Genomic DNA, 19,523 nt, shown 5'->3' with positions numbered 1-19,523 from the left:
AGATTTTTAAGAAGGAAGCTGGAAAGAAATTCTCTCTCCCCAACCTGAGAACAAGTCAAACCAAACAAGTGAAATCACTAAAATGTCAACACTTGCTCCATACTCACTCAGTCAGATTGCACCTTATCTCTCAGATCTCTCATGCACACACGCAGTCTCTTCAGCTTCCATACATGCATATGCATTCACTCACTCTTTCTCCAATCTCATACACATAAACACACACGAACACACTTCATCTTTCATACATCTCTCACACACTTTTGCTTCTGCTTTCAGACATGCATTCACTCACTCTTTCTCTCTCCAATCTCTCACACACTCTCTTCAGCTTTCATACATCTCTCTGATTTCTCACACAGTCACTTCTGCTTTCATACATGCATTCACTCTCTCTCTCTCTGTTCATTTCATTAAGTTCCAATCCATTCAGCGTGCCACTGAAAACTGTTCCACATGCCATGCTTTCTAGCAGAAATATAAGTTTAAAATATTATTATTCCAGCCAGGCTTTTAATTACTGTATTTCAGTATTAAAATCAAATCAATACAGTGTTTATGGTATGGTATGGTATAGTATAGGGTACAGTAGTTGTCTGGTCTGTTTTTAACAGTAACTCTCAAGCAACCAGAAACTAGACATCTGAAGTAGGAGATTCATTTGTCAGCAACCTGTGGGTATGGATCCGATATCGGATCCGAACCGGCATGGTTTATCCAGCTATGGATCCGAGCTCCTAGCTCCTCCCCTCACCCATAATGCCCTGCTCTCCCTACATGACCTCAGCTCTAGTTTGCCGCGTTCATGGTGACAGCCTAGATTTTGAGCTCCATAAGCTAAGTGTTTTTTTTCAGTATTTTGTAAGAGATTTTTCTTGCTAAAAATACCTTAACTGTGTGAAAGTGATAGGTTCCCTTTCTATATATACTATTTTTGGGTTAAGTTAATTTATTTTTGTGTACCCTCCCCTCTCTGGCGCGTAGCTAGTGTGAGTGTGTGTTTTCTTTGGGGCCTTCTGTGTGTGTGTGTGTTAGTTTTTTTTTCTAAAAAAAAAAAATATATATATATAGTATGTCTGAGGCCCCAAAGGATATCTTCTCAAAATGCTCCTAGTGTGGCCATAAGCTGTCCCCTGCTGATGGCCACACTCGGTGCGTTCGATGCCTTGGGGTTGAACACCTCACTTCTGGGTGTTCAATCTGTGCAGGGTTCAACCCCAGGGCATTGAAGGAACGGAGGTCGAAGCTGGTCTTGGCGGGTCTCGTACCCCCGGACTCGGCTTCGGCCCCCGCTCCGTTGGTAGTGACTGCTCCGGCGGATGTCCTTCAAGAATGCAACTGCAGTCATAACATGTGGGTTGTCCTGCCTCAGGCAGCCCTCGGTCGGCCGGATTCCAAAGTCTGGGTCCGACGTCGGCTGATGTCGCATTTCTCTCCGACATCAGAGCGGCTGGAGTACATAAGCATCAGCCGACGCCATTTTCTTCAGTCTTTCTTGCCACGCGGTGCCCGAAGCAGAAGCAGTTCGCAAGTGCTGGTCGGTCAGTTCCTGTATTCTACGATACCGAAGTCATCAAAAAAGCTAAATACCCCGTTGGGGACCTTTTCTTGCCTCAGCCGATGTCAGAAATTACTGAAAAAGTTAACAATTGTCTTTTTTGTGGTAAACAAATACCTCATAAGGATTTCCACTCTTACTGCCTCCCTTGCCTGGGCCCAGACCACAACGTCTCGGCCTGTGTAGCCTGTGCTCGCTTCAACAAGCGCACTCTCAGGCGCCGGGCGGAGTTCGCTGAAGATTTTTTCGGCGATAAATTTGCTTACACCATGCCGTCTGATCTTCCGACATCGCAAACTCCCAAAAAGCGAAAAGACCGGGACCGACATCCTCGGCCCGCGTCTACCACCGACTCCACGCCAAAACCTAGCGCGAGTGCTCCGGTTCCCTCTGAGACGGTCTCTCCACCACTCCGAACCGAAGACACCGCATTACCGACTACTCCGATTCCAGATATTACTCCGCCAGTTATAGACTTTCCTCCGGATACCGAAACCGAGGAAATGCCCAAGACCATTGCTGTAGACAAGGTCACTCCTGCACGTGGAGCTGCCAGGCCTCCTATGGCCATGTCCATTAAGGCCTACACTAGGGCTAAGGCAGCCAGCAAAACAAAGCATATTGCTTCCAAATCCTTACCTCAGCCGACTCCGGAGACACAAATTATGTCCATGGCTGCTGATTTAATTTCCATGATCAGAGGTTCACAGGCCCATCCTGAGAGAGCATCCCAGCCTCCTCCTGATAAAAGGCCCTGGGTTGAACCCTCTGACCCTTCTCCTTCTGATGAAGACTCTGAGGGTTCTGTCCACTCTGATAGCCAGGAAGAGCTCTTCCAGACCTATGAGGACTCGGATGCAGAAGATTCCATACCTTCGGCCTCCCCTCCTGAGGATATTTTTTTTGGGGAAGTTCTGCACACCATGAGGGAACATTTCAAGTGGCAGGGTCAGGAATATTCTGATTCTAGGAAACGCCTTAGGACTTTCCTTAAGAAGCCTCAGCACAGGCCCTTAGCTATTCCCCCTGTACTTGATGTTCTGGATGATTTGTATTCTGATTCTAGTGCTACCCCTGATTCTCTTCCTCCTGCTCCAGCCAAGCCAGACAGGTATTACAGGGTCCCAGAAACTCATTCCCATTTATTCAGGGCCCATACTGCTGATTTGGAAACTATTTCACAGGGGCCTAAAGGAGTTTCAGCCTCCACCTCAAAAAATCCTTTGCCCTCCAGCAGGGAAGCAAGGTCATTAGAGAGATGGGGTAAAAAGGTTTACACATCCACTACCTTATCTATGAGAGCTTTAAATTGCCTTTTTCATATGTTCCAATATCAGGATTATCTCTTAGAAGATTTACAAAAAACATTAGCTTCTCCTGATCCTTTAGACAGGAAGACTTTGCAGGAAGCTGTACATAACACTCAGCAAGTAAGCAATCACTTCCTGCAGTGTGGATATGATGCACTGGAACCTTCATGTAGGGCAGCTATGACAGGGGCAGTGATGCGTAGACATGCTTGGTTAAAAGATCAACCTCTGCCAGATCATGTAAAAGCAAAACTTCTGGATGCACCTTTGGAAAAGAACAAGCTTTTTGGTGCAAATGCTAAGGATGTGTTAAAGACCATCAAAGAAAAAGCAAAATCAGTTCAGACTGTGAAAGATTTCCTCCAGATTCAACCCCCCAGATTCAGTAGGAATTGGCCTTCAAAAAATAGGTCCTTTCCTAATCCAGAAAAGTTTCAAAGGGGTAAGAACAGACGTGGCCGAGGAAGAGGCCAATACAGAGGCCCTTACAGGGGACGACAATGGCAGCCAGGAAACCAAAGAAGTGACACAGGGGTTTCACCTGCCCAACAACCACAAACTCAATGACTTTCCTCTACTACCGCCTACCAGGGAACAACTAGAAGCTCCCTTGGGCGGGAAATTATCTCTGTTTGCAGAAAACTGGCACAGACTGACAAAGGACAAATGGATTTTGGACATTATAGACCGAGGGTACAGGTTTCATTTTCATACCTTACCAAGAAAACAAGGCATGCCAAATCTACCACAACATCAAAGGGCAGAGGCTATCAAGCAAATCACTCTGCTGACTCGAATGAAAGCAATAGAAAGAGTTCCACAACAAGAACAAGAAGTTTTACTCAAGACTGTTCCTTGTTCCAAGAAAAGAATCTCAATGGAGACCAGTACTGGACTTGTCCGCATTAAACACCTTTCTCATAGTACCAAAGTTCAAAATGCTGACTCTACAGCAACTCCTTCCCATGCTGGGCAAGGAGTCGTGGCTGATTACTCTGGACCTCAAGGAGGCATACCTGCATGTCCCTATCAGACACAGCTGCAGAAGATACCTCAGATTTCTTGCAGGGCCAGAGCATTATCAATTCTCAGCATTGCCATTTGGCTTATCTACTGCGCCCAGAGTATTTACAAAATGCCTGGCTTCAGTAATTGCTCTTTGCAGGCTCCAGGGTATACAAATTTACCCGTACCTGGACGACTGCCTCATACAAGTGGACGACAAATTGATGTTGACAAAAAACCTGGATTATGTCATACGATTACTTCAAGCTCTGGGATACACAGTCAACTTCCAAAAGTCAAGACTGCAGCCATCCCAGCAAATAATCTTCTTAGGAGCCAAACTAGACACAGCCTCTCAGATGACTTACCTGACAGAAGACAAGCAAGAGAAGTTAACTCAATACTTCAAAGGTTTAGCAAAACTCACCCAGATGACTGCAAGGAGATTCCTACAGGCCCTGGGTTACATGGCATCCTGCATTCTACTGGTTCCATTAGCAAACTACACATGAGAAAGCTTCAATGGTACCTAAAAAGCATTTGGTCTCAACACAGCAACAACTTGGAGACAATCATACCACTCATTCCATGCCTACAAAAGGAATTCCTATGGTGGGCCTCGGTGAGCCAGGAAAACACAGGTATGTCATTCAAAAAAACACAGATAACACAGACCATGACTACAGAAGCCTCAGACCTTGGATGGGGGGCGCACATGGAAGGCAGGTGTATACAAGGACAATGGTCTCCAAAGGAAACACATCTGCATATAAACCAAAAGGAAATGCTGGCAGTAATGCATGCTATCGAGGCTTTTCAACACCAACTCCAGCAAGGACATCTAATGATACAGACAGACAACACCACTGTGATGTGGTACATAAACAAGCAGGGGGGCACCCACTCTTACCCCCTTTGCAGACTGACAATGCAGCTTTGGGAGAAGTCACTGAGTCTAAACATCCAGTTACAATCCCAGTTTGTTCCAGGAAAAGACAATGTGTTGGCGGACAGCCTAAGCAGGAATTCCACAGATCCACACGAGTGGAGGTTACATCCGAAGGCTTTCAGACAACTCACTTCGACATGGGGCAAGCCAGAAGTGGACCTATTTGCCTCTCACCTCAATCATCTTCTACCAAAATTTTGCACAAGGACATACCATCCAAAGGCTTGGAAAATATATGCCCTTTCATTCAACTGGAACTCCCTAGCAATCTATGCATTCCCACCTCTGCCACTGATGACCTCAGTATTACTAAAGATCAAAGCAGAGAAGCCCAAGGGAATCATAATAGCTCCGGATTGGCCAAGACAACACTGGTACCCACTACTACGGAGCATATGTCACACCAGGAGGTGGGCCCTCCCTCAGTGGCCTCTACTTTTGACTCCACACAATTTCGAAACACTGCATCCAAACCTTCAGACACTGCAGCTAACAGCCTGGGAGATCCCATAAATAACTTCAGCTTATCTCTCTCCAAGGAAGTTCAGCGGATACTAACAGAGGCTCGAAGACCATCCACCAGAAAGGTTTACTTAGCAAAGTGGAAAAGATTCCGCAATTGGAATACCAGCAAGGGACATGATGCATCATTACTGAACATCCCACTCATCTTGGAATATTTGGCAGATATGTTACAGAGCGGCCTCTCATATTCTTCAATAAAGATACATGCATCCGCTATTTCAGCTAGATACAACACTGATCCTCCTGTTTTCTCTCACCCTTACTAAGACAATTCCTCAGAGGAATCAAGAACATTAAGCCACCAAGAAAGGCCCCAGTGCCAGCCTGGGACCTCAATTTTGTCTTAGAGAAACTGACTCTACCTCCTTTTGAGCCAGCAGCTTCAGTTGACTTGCAATTTCTCTCATGGAAAACAGCTTTCCTGTTGGCAATTACCTCAGCAAGAAGGGTTTCGGAGCTACAGGCCCTAATGGCAATACCACCCTTTATTATTTTCCACAGAGACAGGGTCTCATTAAGGACCAACCCTACTTTTATGCCAAAGGTGGTATCTAGGGTTTCTCTAAATCAAGCCATTCATCTGCCTGCTTTCTTCCCCAATCCTGAGAATAAGGGGGAAAGACTTTTGCATACCTTGGACATTCATAGACAACTTCGATACTACCTGGACAGAACCAAGGCCAGTAGGAAGTCTGAACAGCTTTTTGTAGATTACGCCCCTGCAGTCCAAGAAAAAGCAATTTCAAAACAGACTATTTCTAAATGGATTGGACATTGCATCAGATTCCGTTATTCCTTTCATGGGAAGACTGTTCCAGCCTATGTCAGACCACATTCCACCAGAGCTACAGCCACCTCTACAGCATTTTTAAGAGGGGTGCCTACAAAGGACATTCTAGAAGCTGCTACATGGAGCTCCGTGCATACATTCTCAAAACACTACAATCTCCCTCTATATTCCAGATCCAGAGCAGGCTTTGCTTCGGCAGTCCTGCAGGGTTTGATTGCCACACCATCTCTTTCCTAGAGCATACCTCCTCCCCAGCTAAGCTATGGTATTCTACCCACATGTTATGACTGCAGTTGCATTCTTGAAGGACATAGTACAGTTTTGTACCTACCATAAATGTAGATGTCCGATAGACATGCAACTGCAGTCGGTTTTCCCTCCCTCCATACCCCTCTATGCCTAGGGTCCACTCCTATCCCCTTACTCTTAGCTGGGGATATCTGTTATGGTGTATTTGTTTTATTGCTCATGTATTTGTTTGGAATCCTGTTTTTGTCTTCCAATTTGATTACAGCCTTCCTTGGAGGGCACCTGGCATCTGGGGCAAGAAACACTGAAGAAAATGGCGTCGGCTGATGCTTATGTACTCCAGCCGCTCTGACGTCGGAGAGAAATGCGACATCAGCCGACGTCGGACCCAGACTTTGGAATCCGGCCGACCGAGGGCTGCCTGAGGCAGGACAACCCACATGTTATGACTGCAGTTGCATGTCTATCAGACATCTACATTTATGGTAGGTACAAAACTGCACTTTACTGTCTTGCCTGCTCCCCCTCCTCCTCTCGGGATTCAAACTCCCTCTACGGGTTTGGAGGAGAGGGAAGCCAGGAAGAAGGACCGGAGAGAGAAGCACCACAAGCAGCAGGCTGAGACCTCCGTCTCGGCCCCGCCGGCTAAGCAGGCTTCTCCTCCGGCCTCTCTGGCTGCTGGTTCTCCTCCTCCTCGGCTCGGGTCCCCATGTTTTTCACCGGGGCCTGAGGAGGAGGAGACCCAACCTCCTTCGAGGCTATCGAGGCGGCACTCAAGGCCTACCTCAGTAGCCTCGTCGAGGTCCACCTACAGCCTCTCCGACGCTGATCTGGACCGGATGATGCGAAGGTTCATCCAGGCCCAGATGCAGATGGGAGTGCTCCTGCCCCCCCCGGGGGGGAGCTCAACCCCATTTTTCAAGCCCATAGCTCCTTCTCCGACCTGCTACCCGGGCTCGGAGCGTTCGGAGCCGGGGGTGGGTCGGCGCCGACAGTACTTGGTACTTCGGATCCGACCCTGCCCTCGAGTTTGTTGGATCCAACCTCTCGGAGCCTTGGCCTGAGCTTCGGATCCGAGGGACTCAGTGTGCCTTCGGCGCCGTCCGTGTCGAAGCGCACTGCTCCCTCGGATCCGAGGGGCTCGGCGCTGGCTCCGATCCACTCCTCGGATCCGAGGGGGAGCCGACTTTCGGATCCTTTAGTCGAGGCTGGCTCCCCCTCAGCTTTTGATGTAGTGGAGAGGGCTCTGTTGAGGGCATCCGGACCCCCGGCCCTTGCTTCGGCTCCGTCCTGCACTCCATCTGCTCTGGGTCAGGCTTCCGTCACCCGGCCACTGGGACAGCCCGTTTCACTGCCCCAAGCAGTTCCTGTGGAACTGGACACCGCTGGCGAGGGCTCCTCGGACAGCCCCCCCCCCCCGAGGAAGCACCTCGCAAGCACACGTGTAAGAGGAGGCACATAGACTCCCCCGAGTCTTTAACTGAAGACACGGACTTGGAGGAAGGGGAAGGCTCCCCAAGATCACCCCCTGAGGATGTCTCCTTTGGAGACATCATGGAAATGTTACGTATAAGAGGTGGGTGGTCTGCCCCAAAGTCTTCCACGGACCAGTCTGTGTTCTTGGAGGCATTTGAAGCGGGCCTGTTTACCTCTTGGGTGTCCCCTCCTGCTGACCCCCTGGTGGACCTTATTACTACCAGGGCGTGGAAGGAACCGGACACCGTGGAGCCAATCCCCAAGAGGCCGGACAGGATTCTTAGCCCCCCTGCTGACCGTGCCCACTGGAGCAAGGGACCCCCGGTAGATGCCATGTTGTCGGCAGCAGCCACTAAGAGGGAACTCGCTCAGGAGAGTCCCTCAGTCCATCCCCCGAGCAAGGAGTCTCGGATGATGGACCGCTTGGGGAAGCGAATGTTTAGTTCAGCGACCTTCTCAGTGAGGATGCTCAACTATTTGGCACATGTCATTAGGATGCAGCGCGATCTTATCAAGGAATACGCTGCATCCCCCCCAGAGTCCATGTCGGAGGAGGACAAACTTTTGCACTCCACCCGTATGGCCACTCTTCGTTCCGTGACCAATACCTCTATGCGGTTACTTTCCCATGCTACCGAGGGAGCCGCTAGAGCTGCAAGAGTGGGCCTAGTCACAAGACGCCAGGCCTGGCTCCACCATTGCGATTTCACGGAGCCCTTCAAGGCGTCATTCGCAAACGCCCCTTTTGACGGTTCTGCCCTTTTTGGCAAGACGGTTCGCGACACTTTGGTTCAGAGCGAGAAGGACGGGAAGACGCTGTCTGCTGTCAGAGTCCGCTTCTCTGTGCCCCAGAGGTCCTACTCTAGGAACCAAAAAGGCCAGAAGAAGATGTGGTTCCGGAAGTCGCAGCAATCCCAACCCGCTCCGGACAACCAGTCCTTCTGCGGCAGAGGAGGACAGGGAGGACGCCGCCCTAGGGGCAGAGGGGCTCCCAGGAATTTTGGGTCGAGAGAACCTTTCTCTGAACGGCCCACATAGCAACCCTGAGGGGTTGCCCGACTGCTCCACTCTGGAGGCAGTCGGGGGACGTTTTTCGGAGCACCTAGAGGCATGGGAGTCCATTACATCGGACCACTGGGTTCTCCAGATTATGTCCAGAGGTTACAAAATCCCATTTCTTCACGTCCCGAAATTAAAAACCCTCCCCGATGTTCCACCCGATCAGAGGGAGGCCGCTTCAGCAGAAATTGGCCATCTGCTGAGAAAAAGAGCCATCCAGTCCAGACCAGATCGGATCAGGGTTCTACTCCAGGTTCTTTTTAGTGCCAAAAAAGACGGGGGACCTAAGACCCATTCTGGACCTGTCCCTATTAAACCTGGCAGTTCCCATGGAGAAGTTCCAGATGGTCACTCTACAATCCATCCTCCCCCTTCTAGGGGAGAATCACTGGATGTGCTCTATAGACCTCAAGGATGCATACTACCACATACTAATGGACAGATGATCCAGGAGGTTCCTTCGCTTCTGGCTGGGAGCCAGTCACTACCAGTTCAGGGTCCTTCCCTTTGGTCTCACCACAGCCCCCAGGGTGTTCACCAAAGTATTAGCAGTGGTTGCGGCCCACCTGAGGCTTCAGGGGGTGCAGGTCTTTTTGTACCTGGACGACTGGCTTCTCACCGCTCCAACAAGGCATCTACTATCCGTGGCAAGAGACTCCTTTCTTCGTCTAGCCCCCCGGCTAGCCATCACTGTAAACGTAGAAAAGTCCAACCTGGTCCCCACTCAGTTAATAGAATTTATAGGAGTCAGGTTAGACACGAGGAATTTAAGGGCCTTCCTCACAACCGACAGAGTTCGGAATCTGCGACTCCAGTTGCGGGCCATCCTCCACTCCAGCTCGGCTCCTGCTGAATTGGTCCTGAGGGCAATAGGGTCTGTGGCGGCGATTTCTCTTCTTCCACTCGCCTGCTTGAACATGCGGGTGCTTCAGTGGACACTTCAGGTGCAATGGTCATTTCTCTCTCTCCCCCTGCATCACCCCATTGCAATCAGCAATGCTTGCAAGCTGTCCCTCTTGTGGTGGCTCCATTCCCCGGATCTCCACAGAGGCCGCCCTTTTTGTGCATCTCCCCCTCTCGCCACAGTGACCACGGACGCTTCCCACCTCGGGTGGGGGGGGCATTTTGAAGGCCGGACGGTCCAAGGCACGTGGGACGACTCAGAGACCTCCCTGCATATCACTGTCCTGGAAATGAGGGCGGTGCTATTGGCGTTGCAAGCGCTTCAAGCCTTCCTTCCCCTGGGAATAATTGCGATTCAATCAGACAACATGTCGGTGGTCTGGTACATCAACAAACAGGGGGGAACCAGGTCTTACCCTTTATGTCGAGAAGCCATGAGAGTGTGGGAATGGGCGATCTCCACCAACCGCTTTCTCATCGCAACGCATATTCCGGGTCGGTCCAACATCCTTGCTGACAAGCTCAGTCGCACCATTCTCTCCCCGTACGAGTGGTCTCTCAATGCTCAAGTAGCGGAACGGATCTTCGCACAGTGGGGGACTCCATGTTGCGATCTCATTGCTTCTCCCTTAAACGCCAAGTGCGACAGTTTTTTCGCTGTAATCCCCCCTCCAGGGGATTCCCCGAGAGACGCTCTGGTGCATGCTTGGCCTCCCGGTCTTCTTTACGCATACCCCCCTCTGCCTCTGATGCTCCAGCTGCTTCAGAAAGCCTCTCGGTTGGGGTGCAGAATGATCCTCATTGCCCCATTCTGGCCTCGACATATCTGGTTCCCTTACCTAAGGTCTCATTCAGTGAATCCACCTTGGATTCTAGATCCCATTCCGCATCTGATATCACACCCATCGAACCTACCAACTCCGAATCTGGACAACCTGAAGCTGACTGCTTGGCTGCTCCAGTTCCACTCCTAATCAGGATTCCTGGTATCTCGTCCCCAGTTAAGGCCATTCTGGTAGCGGCTCACAAACCCTCTACCAGAAAAGTTTACCTCAGTAAATGGAAGCGTTTCTCCATTTGGGTGGAGCGTCAAGGTCTACATCCCTTCACGGTTCCTCTTCCTTTGGTTTTAGACTTCCTTACTACTCTCTTTAATGATGGTGCCAGTAGTTCCATGGTCAAAGTTCAGCTAGCGGCCATTTCTCATTACCATGTTGGTCATGACTATGGGCCTCTTATGCCTGCCAAGTTATGTAAAATCTTCCTAAAAGGCACCTTTTTGCTCAGACCCCCTGTCCGTTTTCTTCTTAGGAAGCAGGACTGACTGGATATTGGGAAGCACTCCACCTTGTGCAATAGTGACACCTCCCAACAATTTATTCAGCTCTTCATCATTTCGGACAGCCAATTGCAGATGCCTAGGAATAATGCGATTTTTCTTATTATCTCGAGCTGCATTACCAGCCAATTCAAGAATTTCTGCAGTTAGATATTCAAGTACCGCTGCCAAATAGACAGGCGCTCCAGCCCCGACCCGTTCAGCGTAATTGCCCTTTCTGAGCAGTCTATGGACACGACCCACCGGGAACTGCAGTCCAGCTCGGGATGAACGAGTCTTAGCCTTTGCACGGGCCTTACCGCCAGTCTTTCCACCACGTCCAGACATCGCGCTAAATAACTCCTCCAAAGAGACTGTTCCCCCGTGGGATCGTTCTTTGGTTCTTCAGGCCTTGACCGCTCCCCCTTTCGAGCCTGCGGCCACAGTAGATCTAAAATTCTTGTCTCTTAAGACTGCCTTTTTAGTAGCCATTACTTCAGCTAAGAGAGTTTCTGAACTTCAGGCCCTGTCCATGAAACCGCCTTATTTGGTCTTCCATCCGGACCGCGTGTGCCTCAGGACCAATCCCTCCTTTCTTCATAAGGTAGCTTCGGAAGCTAACATTAATCAGTCCATCAACCTCCCTGTTTTCTTTCCTAAGTATCAGAACAAAGGTGAATACAAGCTGCATTCCTTGGATGTTCACAGGCAGCTTCGTTTTTATCTTCACAGAACAGCTGGTCATAGGCAATCCAACCAATTGTTCATTTCCTTTGCCAAATTCAATCTGGGTAAACCATATTCCAAAGTTTCTTTGTCACGCTGGATTTCTCAGTGTATTCTGTTAGTGTACCAAGTTTCTGGGAGGCCCGCACCGGAGGGAGTCCATGCTCATTCGACCCGGTCTGTCTCTACTTCAGCGGCCTTTAAGTCTAGGGTTCCTCTGGATGATATTTGTTCAGCAGCCACTTGGGCTTCATCTCATACCTTTATTTCTCATTACAAGCTGGACATCACGTCTAGAGGTAGAGCATCCTTTGGCTCCGCGGTGCTCCGGATTATCCTTCCATGATGGCCACCCAAGACTCAGGTAGCTGGGGACTCTGTCCCACAGGTTGCTGACAAATGAATCTCTACTTCAGATTTAGAAGTTGTGTACTTACCATAACGTTCCATCTGAGTAGGTGGATTCATTTGTCTGCAACCATCCCGCCCTCCTATCCCCCTGGCCTTGTTAGTTCCTGCATTGGGTGTGTTACCCTTTAGTTAGGGTAGTTGGTGCAGGGCAAGCTCGATCTGAGGTCATGTAGGGAGAGCAGGGCATTATGGGTGAGGGGAGGAGCTCGGATCCATAGCTGGATAAACCATGCCGGTTCGGATCCGATATCGGATCCATACCCACAGGTTGCAGACAAATGAATCCACCTACTCAGATGGAACGTTATGGTAAGTACATAACTTCTAATTATCCGGCATCTACCAATGTCCATGGGTGCCAGTTAACTGAGAGTTTAATTTATCTCTGTGGGAAACAGTTATTCTCCATCTGGCCTGCCTGAAACAGTGTAACAATGTATTGACATGCTTGGACTTCCAAGATGGCTGCACACTGATAAACAGCTTAACTGCAGTTCTTCCAGTGTGAAAACAAGAACTGTGAAACAGTAGTCAGAGAAAAAAATTAGTTATTGGCTAGTAAGTACACTGCATGGTTGCCAACAAAGACGAGACTAAGCGAGCCAGAAAGAAAATCAGCATGAAAAGGTGACAACACTGACTGGGAAAATCCTGTTCAGCAAAAAAGCAGTTCAAGCTCCAGCTTTGATGCAAGACATGGCTGACAGTAATCTAGAGGAAAAATAATTCTAATGTGCTAAGGGTTGATTAAAGTAAACACAGTGAATGAGTATATCAATTCATATAACAAAAGGTTGTAAAAATTGGAAGAAGCTTTAAACATTTATTTTTTTAATAGCTGATAAAACTTTAAAAATCAGACTTCAAGTGAAGAAAATGCTTACTGAGTATGAAACTGCCCAAGAAGGCATGTTTCAAAAAAATGGTAGAATTAGAAGACAGAGCATGTTGGGAAAGTCTGAGATTTTCCACTGTGACATAGAAACTAGAAGAAATATATTGTATTAATTTTATCAAAGCACAAATAAGCAGCTGCACTCATACTTGACAGCAGGATTTGATAATTGAAAGGGCACACTATGTGTATGCTCCAAATCTGGCCATGAGAAATCAGCCAAGACCTGCATTAGTAAAGATGCATACCTGCCAGCAGAAAGAATTGATCCTGACAAAACTGTGACAAAAGGGGTAAGTATTAAAGGTTAGAGACAGTAGAGTGTTTGTGGAAATTATTATTCACTATACACCAGCCAGAAGAGAAACAAATTAATTCCAGTAATAGGGGAATGTCGAGAGGCAAGTGTGAGATTCAAGCTACTGTATCCAGCTATCTTCCGAATATTCTTTTCTAGAGGATCAAAGTCATTTTGTGATGCAGAACAAGCTAAGGAAGCATTGCAAAAGTTTGTCCTACAAAAAGTGAGCCATCAAGTAGAAGGGGACTCTGCTTCTCAGTCTTCTCATAATAAAGCACACGGAGAGATATTTTCAGTGACACCATTTCCAAGGCATTATGTTTGAGAGACAGAGAAGAGCACAGAAGTTTAGGAGAAAAATTGGGAGTACCTTGGAATTTAACTGGAATCTGGAGTTAGGAGAAGAAGATGAGCAACACAGAAATTAGTAAATAAATGTGTGACTGCAAAGCATACATTTGTGAAGTACAGCAATAAGAAAAAATGGAAAGAGTATACCTCCCTGAGAATATTTTTTTTTTGTTTTGCAACCAGTCATGGTGCCAGCACTGCATCTGCCACTACCCAGCCAGTCAATAAGCTGCAGATCCAGAAGGGTCTATTGGTGCAAGATTCTTTTATTTTGTGTGTGTGTTTCAGGTTGCAAAGCACTTCCTCAGCTACTGTAGCAGAAAAACAAACTAGTTTCATTGAAATCAAGTTACTTATTTTAATTTTCTGCTATTGTAGTTGAATATTTTTTTCCGTCAATGAGTCCGTTAAGGGCACAGTCCATGAGTCTATGAAAAGTGTGGGGGAAGGGGTGAGCACCCCCTTCACCCTATTGTTACGGCACCCTAGATATTGAACAAACAGATGTATTGGCAATGAGAGAGATGTTTGTTCTTTCCTGTTTTTGGTGACTGAATTAATGTCACTACACCAGTGGCCTTTTTCAGAAACTTGAGGTGATATTCATACTGACTAAGGAAATTTGTCTGGGGCACCAAAGAGATTCCCCTACTATGTTCAGTAAGTGTCATGGAATCTTTTATATCCAACTGAACTGCCACCAATGCAGGCAGATGGAACTTCAGTCTGACATTTGAAGGACAGAATGTTTATTGGGATTCACACTGGAACATTCAGCTCGCATGCATGTCATTCCTTTTTGTATCAGAAGGGGAGGATGAAAAATTGTTTCCAAGGATACAAAGAGGAAGAGTAATTTTTGTGTCTGTCTGTGGGGGGGGGGTGTTGGAATTCATTCATTCTTTGCTTGTGGGGGGGGGGGTGAGGAGGAGAAGTACTGCAGTGGCTCTAGAGAGTCTTCTCTATTGTGCTGTTACCCCAGGCAGCACAGCTTGTCAGCCTTTTGGAGTGTGGTGTGTGTGTGAGTGGCGGGGGGGGGGGGGGATAAGATACTACTAGGAAGGTAAAAATAAATACATAAATACAAAAACTAAACCAATAAAAATAGATACAATATAAAAATACTATTTAATGTCAGTTGCATTTGTATTTATTGTAACCCATCTACTAAGTTGTCTGCAGTTATTGCTGTGTTTATAGTTTGAATATTCAGTAAACACTGATATTTTCAGAAAAATGCATATAAAAAGCTACACTTGTAGCATCAGTGTTGCTTTAGTGGGACTGCAGCCCTTGCGTTGCAAACTCTAAGACTGCACTACTTCAGAGGTAGGGAGAAGACATGGCTTTTCTGCAGAAGCAATTGTTTCCCTTTCACTGAGGCAAGACAGCCTTAGAAATAGTATAGTTAGAAGTCTTGGGGGTGCAGTGTACCATGGCCCACTCCCCTGCATTAACAGTGATTTTTTTCTATTTTTTTTTTCTTTCAGTACATTCATTATACAGTTGATGTGTGCATTTCATGTGCTTAAATTTCTGTCTTTGTTTTTACTGAATCTTTTTTACTCCAGCCTGCTTTATCAGGCAGCCAGTTGGTACCACATTTGTCCCCACATTTTGAGAATCCAGCTTATTACTTGACCAGGGACAACTACCAGATGGGATGGTTACAGAGAAAGGATGACATCTAAATGACACAGACTGGGAACAGCAAAGGTCAAGCCTGGAGATTTTTCCTTAACCTAAATACCATTGCCCCATAGCAAGAGAAGCTGCTTCTTTCCCTTTTAGGATTGGCTGGCTATCATTCATGTCTTACTTTTACCTTCCCCACACAGATCTTCCAGTTTAAAGGCTACTACTTTGAACCAGGTTAATCTTGGTTGTAGTTAATGCTATATCCCTTTGTACCACTTTGATAGTAAAGTTGTGTTTAGGTTTTGTTAAAACATCTTTTAAGCACATCTAAATTGGTAGTGATTTATATTTAGCATTCAGGTTTCTTTCACTTTGTAGATACTAAACAAAAACCATTGTGAAACACTTTACCTGTAACTGCAGTTAGTAGTTTTGCATTGTAACATAGTACATTCTACGAATCTTATACCAGGATACATTGAAAGTATTTAAATTATAAGAAAAAAATACAATTGTGTACAGTTACCATAAATGTAGATATTCAGATGGGTTATCCTGCCAGGGGTAGCCCTCAGTTGGCCTGCATACCAGAGGCTTACTATGTCTGCGTCGGTTGTTATCGCTCCAGGACTGACGTCAGATCATCAGTGGTATAAAAAATGTCAGGCGCCCCCAGTAGGGAGCTAAGTTATGGTAGAGTAACACCACCAGTAGAAAGTAAATACCAATAGCCCTGTAAGGGTGAGGAAGACAGCGCAGTGGTAGCATTGTCGCCTCACAGCAAGAGGTTCTGTGGTTCGATTCTCGTCTGGGGTGCCTTCTGTGAGGAGTCTGCACATCTTCCCTGCGTTCGTGTGGGTTTTCTCTGGGTGCTCTGGTTTCCTCCCACATTGCAAAGACATGCATTTGGAGCCTTTCTCCCCAGGCCTCTGCTGAAAACTGGCTTTGTTCCAAGTCATACTTTCCCAGTTAACAAATGTTAAATAAAAATAAATAGAGAGAGAGAGAAGGGGGCTGGAGGGTGGGAAACCAGGACTGTAAAAGTGCATACACTTGAACATTTACATTTATGGTAAGTGTACACAACTGCACTATGTTCTTCGTGTTTCACTGTTGCAGTCATTACACTTGAGTTGATTTTGAAAATATAGGCAGGTGGTAATGCTTGGTGAATATATGAACAGAACTCCATGTTACAGCTTCCAGGATGTCCCTGGTAGGGACCCCTCTTGAGGATGTAAAGATTGAAGTTGCCCTAGTAGAATGTGTTCTGACCCCCTGTGGGAGTAGTTTTCCATGGTGTTTGTAACAGAAATGGATGCAGTGTGCGATCCATTTGAAGATGGTTTGTTTTGATATGGCTTTGCCATCTGCCTCTGTTGCAAAGCTGACTAGTAACTGGTCAGATTTCCTAAAGGGCATAGTCCTATCCAGGTAGAATATATGCTGTCTGTGCACATCTAAAGCGTGCTGTATCCTTTCCCCCTCATTTTGAGGTTTAGAGAAAAAAGGTGGGTAAATGAATAGATTGGTTGAGAGCCACACTGGACACCACTTTAGGCATGAAAGTTGGGTTAGTCCTGAGGGAGACCCTGTCAGCATGAAAAATGATGAAAGGTTCCACAGCCATAAGTTCTTGTAGTTCAGACACTCTTCTAGCTGAAGTAATGGTCAGAAGCAAGACTGTTTTCCAAGAGCGGAATTTTAACTCTGCTGAAGCTGCATGCACAAAGGGGGTGGGGGTGAGCTTTTCCAACACAAAGTTATGGTCCCAAGCAGGGGTAGGGGCTACTCTTGGTGGCCTTAAGTTGTTAGCTCCTCTCATGAACTGTTTGATGAGAGGGTGTGAGAAGAGAGGTGGCTCGGTGCTGTAATGTACAGAGATGGCAGAGGCATGTATTTTAATGGAAGTGAAAGATAGGCCCCTGTGGAGTAGTTCTGCTAGGTAATCCAGGCTGAGAGGTAAGGAGGGCTGTGCTGGGTCAAGTCCTTTAGTCTGGATCCAGGAACAATGCCTTTTCCACTTGTCACCATAGGATTTTCTAGTACTGGGTCATCTGGCTTCACGTATGATGTCCAGGACCTGTTTGCTAAGGCTGACCACTGGAGGAGAAGTCAAGGAATAAGCCAAGCTGCTAGGTTCAGGGTCTGCAACTGTGGATGCAGGAACTCTCTCTCCTGGTGAGTCAGGAGAGTTGGAATCTGGGGGCAACAGGGACAGACTGAGCAGTAGTGGATACCAGTGTTGGCATGGCCAGTCTGGGGCAATCAGGATTGCCCTTGGTCTTTCCTCCTTTATTTTGAGTAATACTGTGGTAAGGAGAGGTAGAGGGGGGTAATGCATAGATTGAGAGGTTTGCCCACTGGAAGGATACGGCATCCATTTTCCAGGCCATGCTTTGAGGTTCCCTAGTTCAGAATTGTCTGAACTGGTCATTGTAATGGGGGCAAATAGATCCACCTTCGGGGTGCCCCATTTTTGGGTCACAAGGCTGAAGGTGTTGTGGTTTAATTGCCACTCGTGTGGGTCTAGGAGATTTCTGCTTAAGTTGTCTACCAGAGAGTCATGGATTCCTGGCAGGAATTGAGCTTGTAGGTGAATATGCATGGCTGAGGCCATGTTCCAAACAGACAAGGCTAGCCTGCAGAGTAGGTAAGAGTGGGTTCCCCCCTGCTTGTTGATGTACCACATTACTGTGGTGTTGTCAGTTTTGATTAGTAGAGGCCCCGGAGAGAGCAGGGATCTGAAAGCTGCCAGAGCATGCTGAACAGCTAGCATCTCTTTTTGGTTGATGTGCAGATGAATTTGGTTTTGGCTTCAATGGCCCTGAATGCACCTGCTGTCCAGGTGAGCACCCCAGGCATTGTCTGATGCATCTGTGATTAGGGTCTGGGCAGCGTGTGGCTTTGTAAAGAAGTCCCTTGTTGTGGTTGCATGCTGCTGCCCACCAAAGAAAATCTTTCCTTAGACAAGGTATCACAGGTATAATCGTTTCTAGGTCCTAAGAATGTTAACACCAAAGGCTTTTTAATTGCCACTGAAGTTTCCTCATATGCAGTCTGGCATATGGAATTAGTAGAATGCAGGAGGTTATGAACCCCTAGAGCTTGCAGGATTTTCCTTGTGGATAACTGTGTTCTGGTGGCCAGTTGAGAGAAGTAGCCTGTCAGATAGGCTTGTTTTTCTGGAGTTAAAAATGCCATCTGCTGTGTCCAGGCTTGCTCCCAGGAATACAATTTTTTGATTGGGGACTAGTTTGGATTTCTTTTCTTTGATCGTGTACACCAGTGAGGTTAGTAGGTCCTTTACAAATGCCAGGTGCTGTAACAGCTTTTCCTGACTGTCTGCATGAATCAGGCAGTTGTCCAAGTAAGCGTAAATTTTAATATTTCTTTGTCTGCAAAAAGCAGTGGTTTTGTGAAAACTCTGGGAGCAGTGGATAAGCCAAAGAGAAGTACAGAGAACTGATAATGCATAGATCCTGCCCTGAAACGTAGATATTTTCTGCAGGAATCTCTGCTTGGGATATGCAGATAGGCTTCTTTGAGGTCTAGAGTGGCAAACCAGGCATCTTTGGACAACAAAGGGAGAAGCTGCTGTAATGTGAGCATTTTGAATTTTGGTACCACCTGAAAGGTGTTTAGAATAGATAGATCTAAGATTGGGTGCCAGGTGCCCTCTTTTTGGGGTACCAGAAAAAGTCTATCATACAAACCTTGGCATATCTGATCTGCAGGAACATGCTGAATTGCCCTCATGGAGAGCAGGGACTGAACTTGGTTTTGTGCCTCTGCCTACTGGTTTGGAAGAAGATCTGGGAATCCCTTTGGGGTTGGCAAGGTGTGGAAATAAAATTTGTACCCCTCGAATATTATGTTGAGGACACATCGATCATTGGTGATAGAGACCCAGTTTTCTGCATGGGAGGCAAGTTTTTCTCTTAGGGGCACTAGCAGATGAGCAAAGGTGAGAGGAGAAGTTGAGAAGTCATTGTGAATTCTTTCTGTAAGGGGGTAGCTTAGCACTACCTGGTTTAGAAGTGGAGGTACTCCATTGCT

At 47.1% G+C, this 19,523-nt stretch overlaps 2 protein-coding genes across 8 annotated transcripts in view; one reads left to right on the top strand and one right to left on the bottom strand.

Annotated features, from left to right (window-relative positions):
• The window catches only part of PARP4 (poly(ADP-ribose) polymerase family member 4), a 2,883,551-nt gene that overhangs the window by 2,499,215 nt on the left and 364,813 nt on the right, over positions 1–19,523 (top strand). The window lies entirely within an intron of this gene.
• Positions 7–11,508, bottom strand: LOC122803658 (histone H2A-like). Its single transcript, XM_044073437.1, has 2 exons — positions 11,100–11,508; positions 7–44 (listed from the first exon to the last, which is right to left on the bottom strand). The coding sequence occupies exons 1-2, from the start codon at positions 11,488–11,490 to the stop codon at positions 7–9; spliced, it is 429 nt and encodes a 142-aa protein (XP_043929372.1). The 5' UTR covers positions 11,491–11,508.

Source organism: Protopterus annectens, chromosome 5.part1 (genome assembly GCF_019279795.1).
Source record: "Protopterus annectens isolate FY-2018-M chromosome 5.part1, PAN1.0, whole genome shotgun sequence".
Classification (NCBI taxonomy): Eukaryota; Metazoa; Chordata; order Ceratodontiformes; family Protopteridae; genus Protopterus; species Protopterus annectens.
Note: the sequence above shows the minus strand (reverse complement) of the source record. Positions and strands in the feature narration are given on the sequence as shown.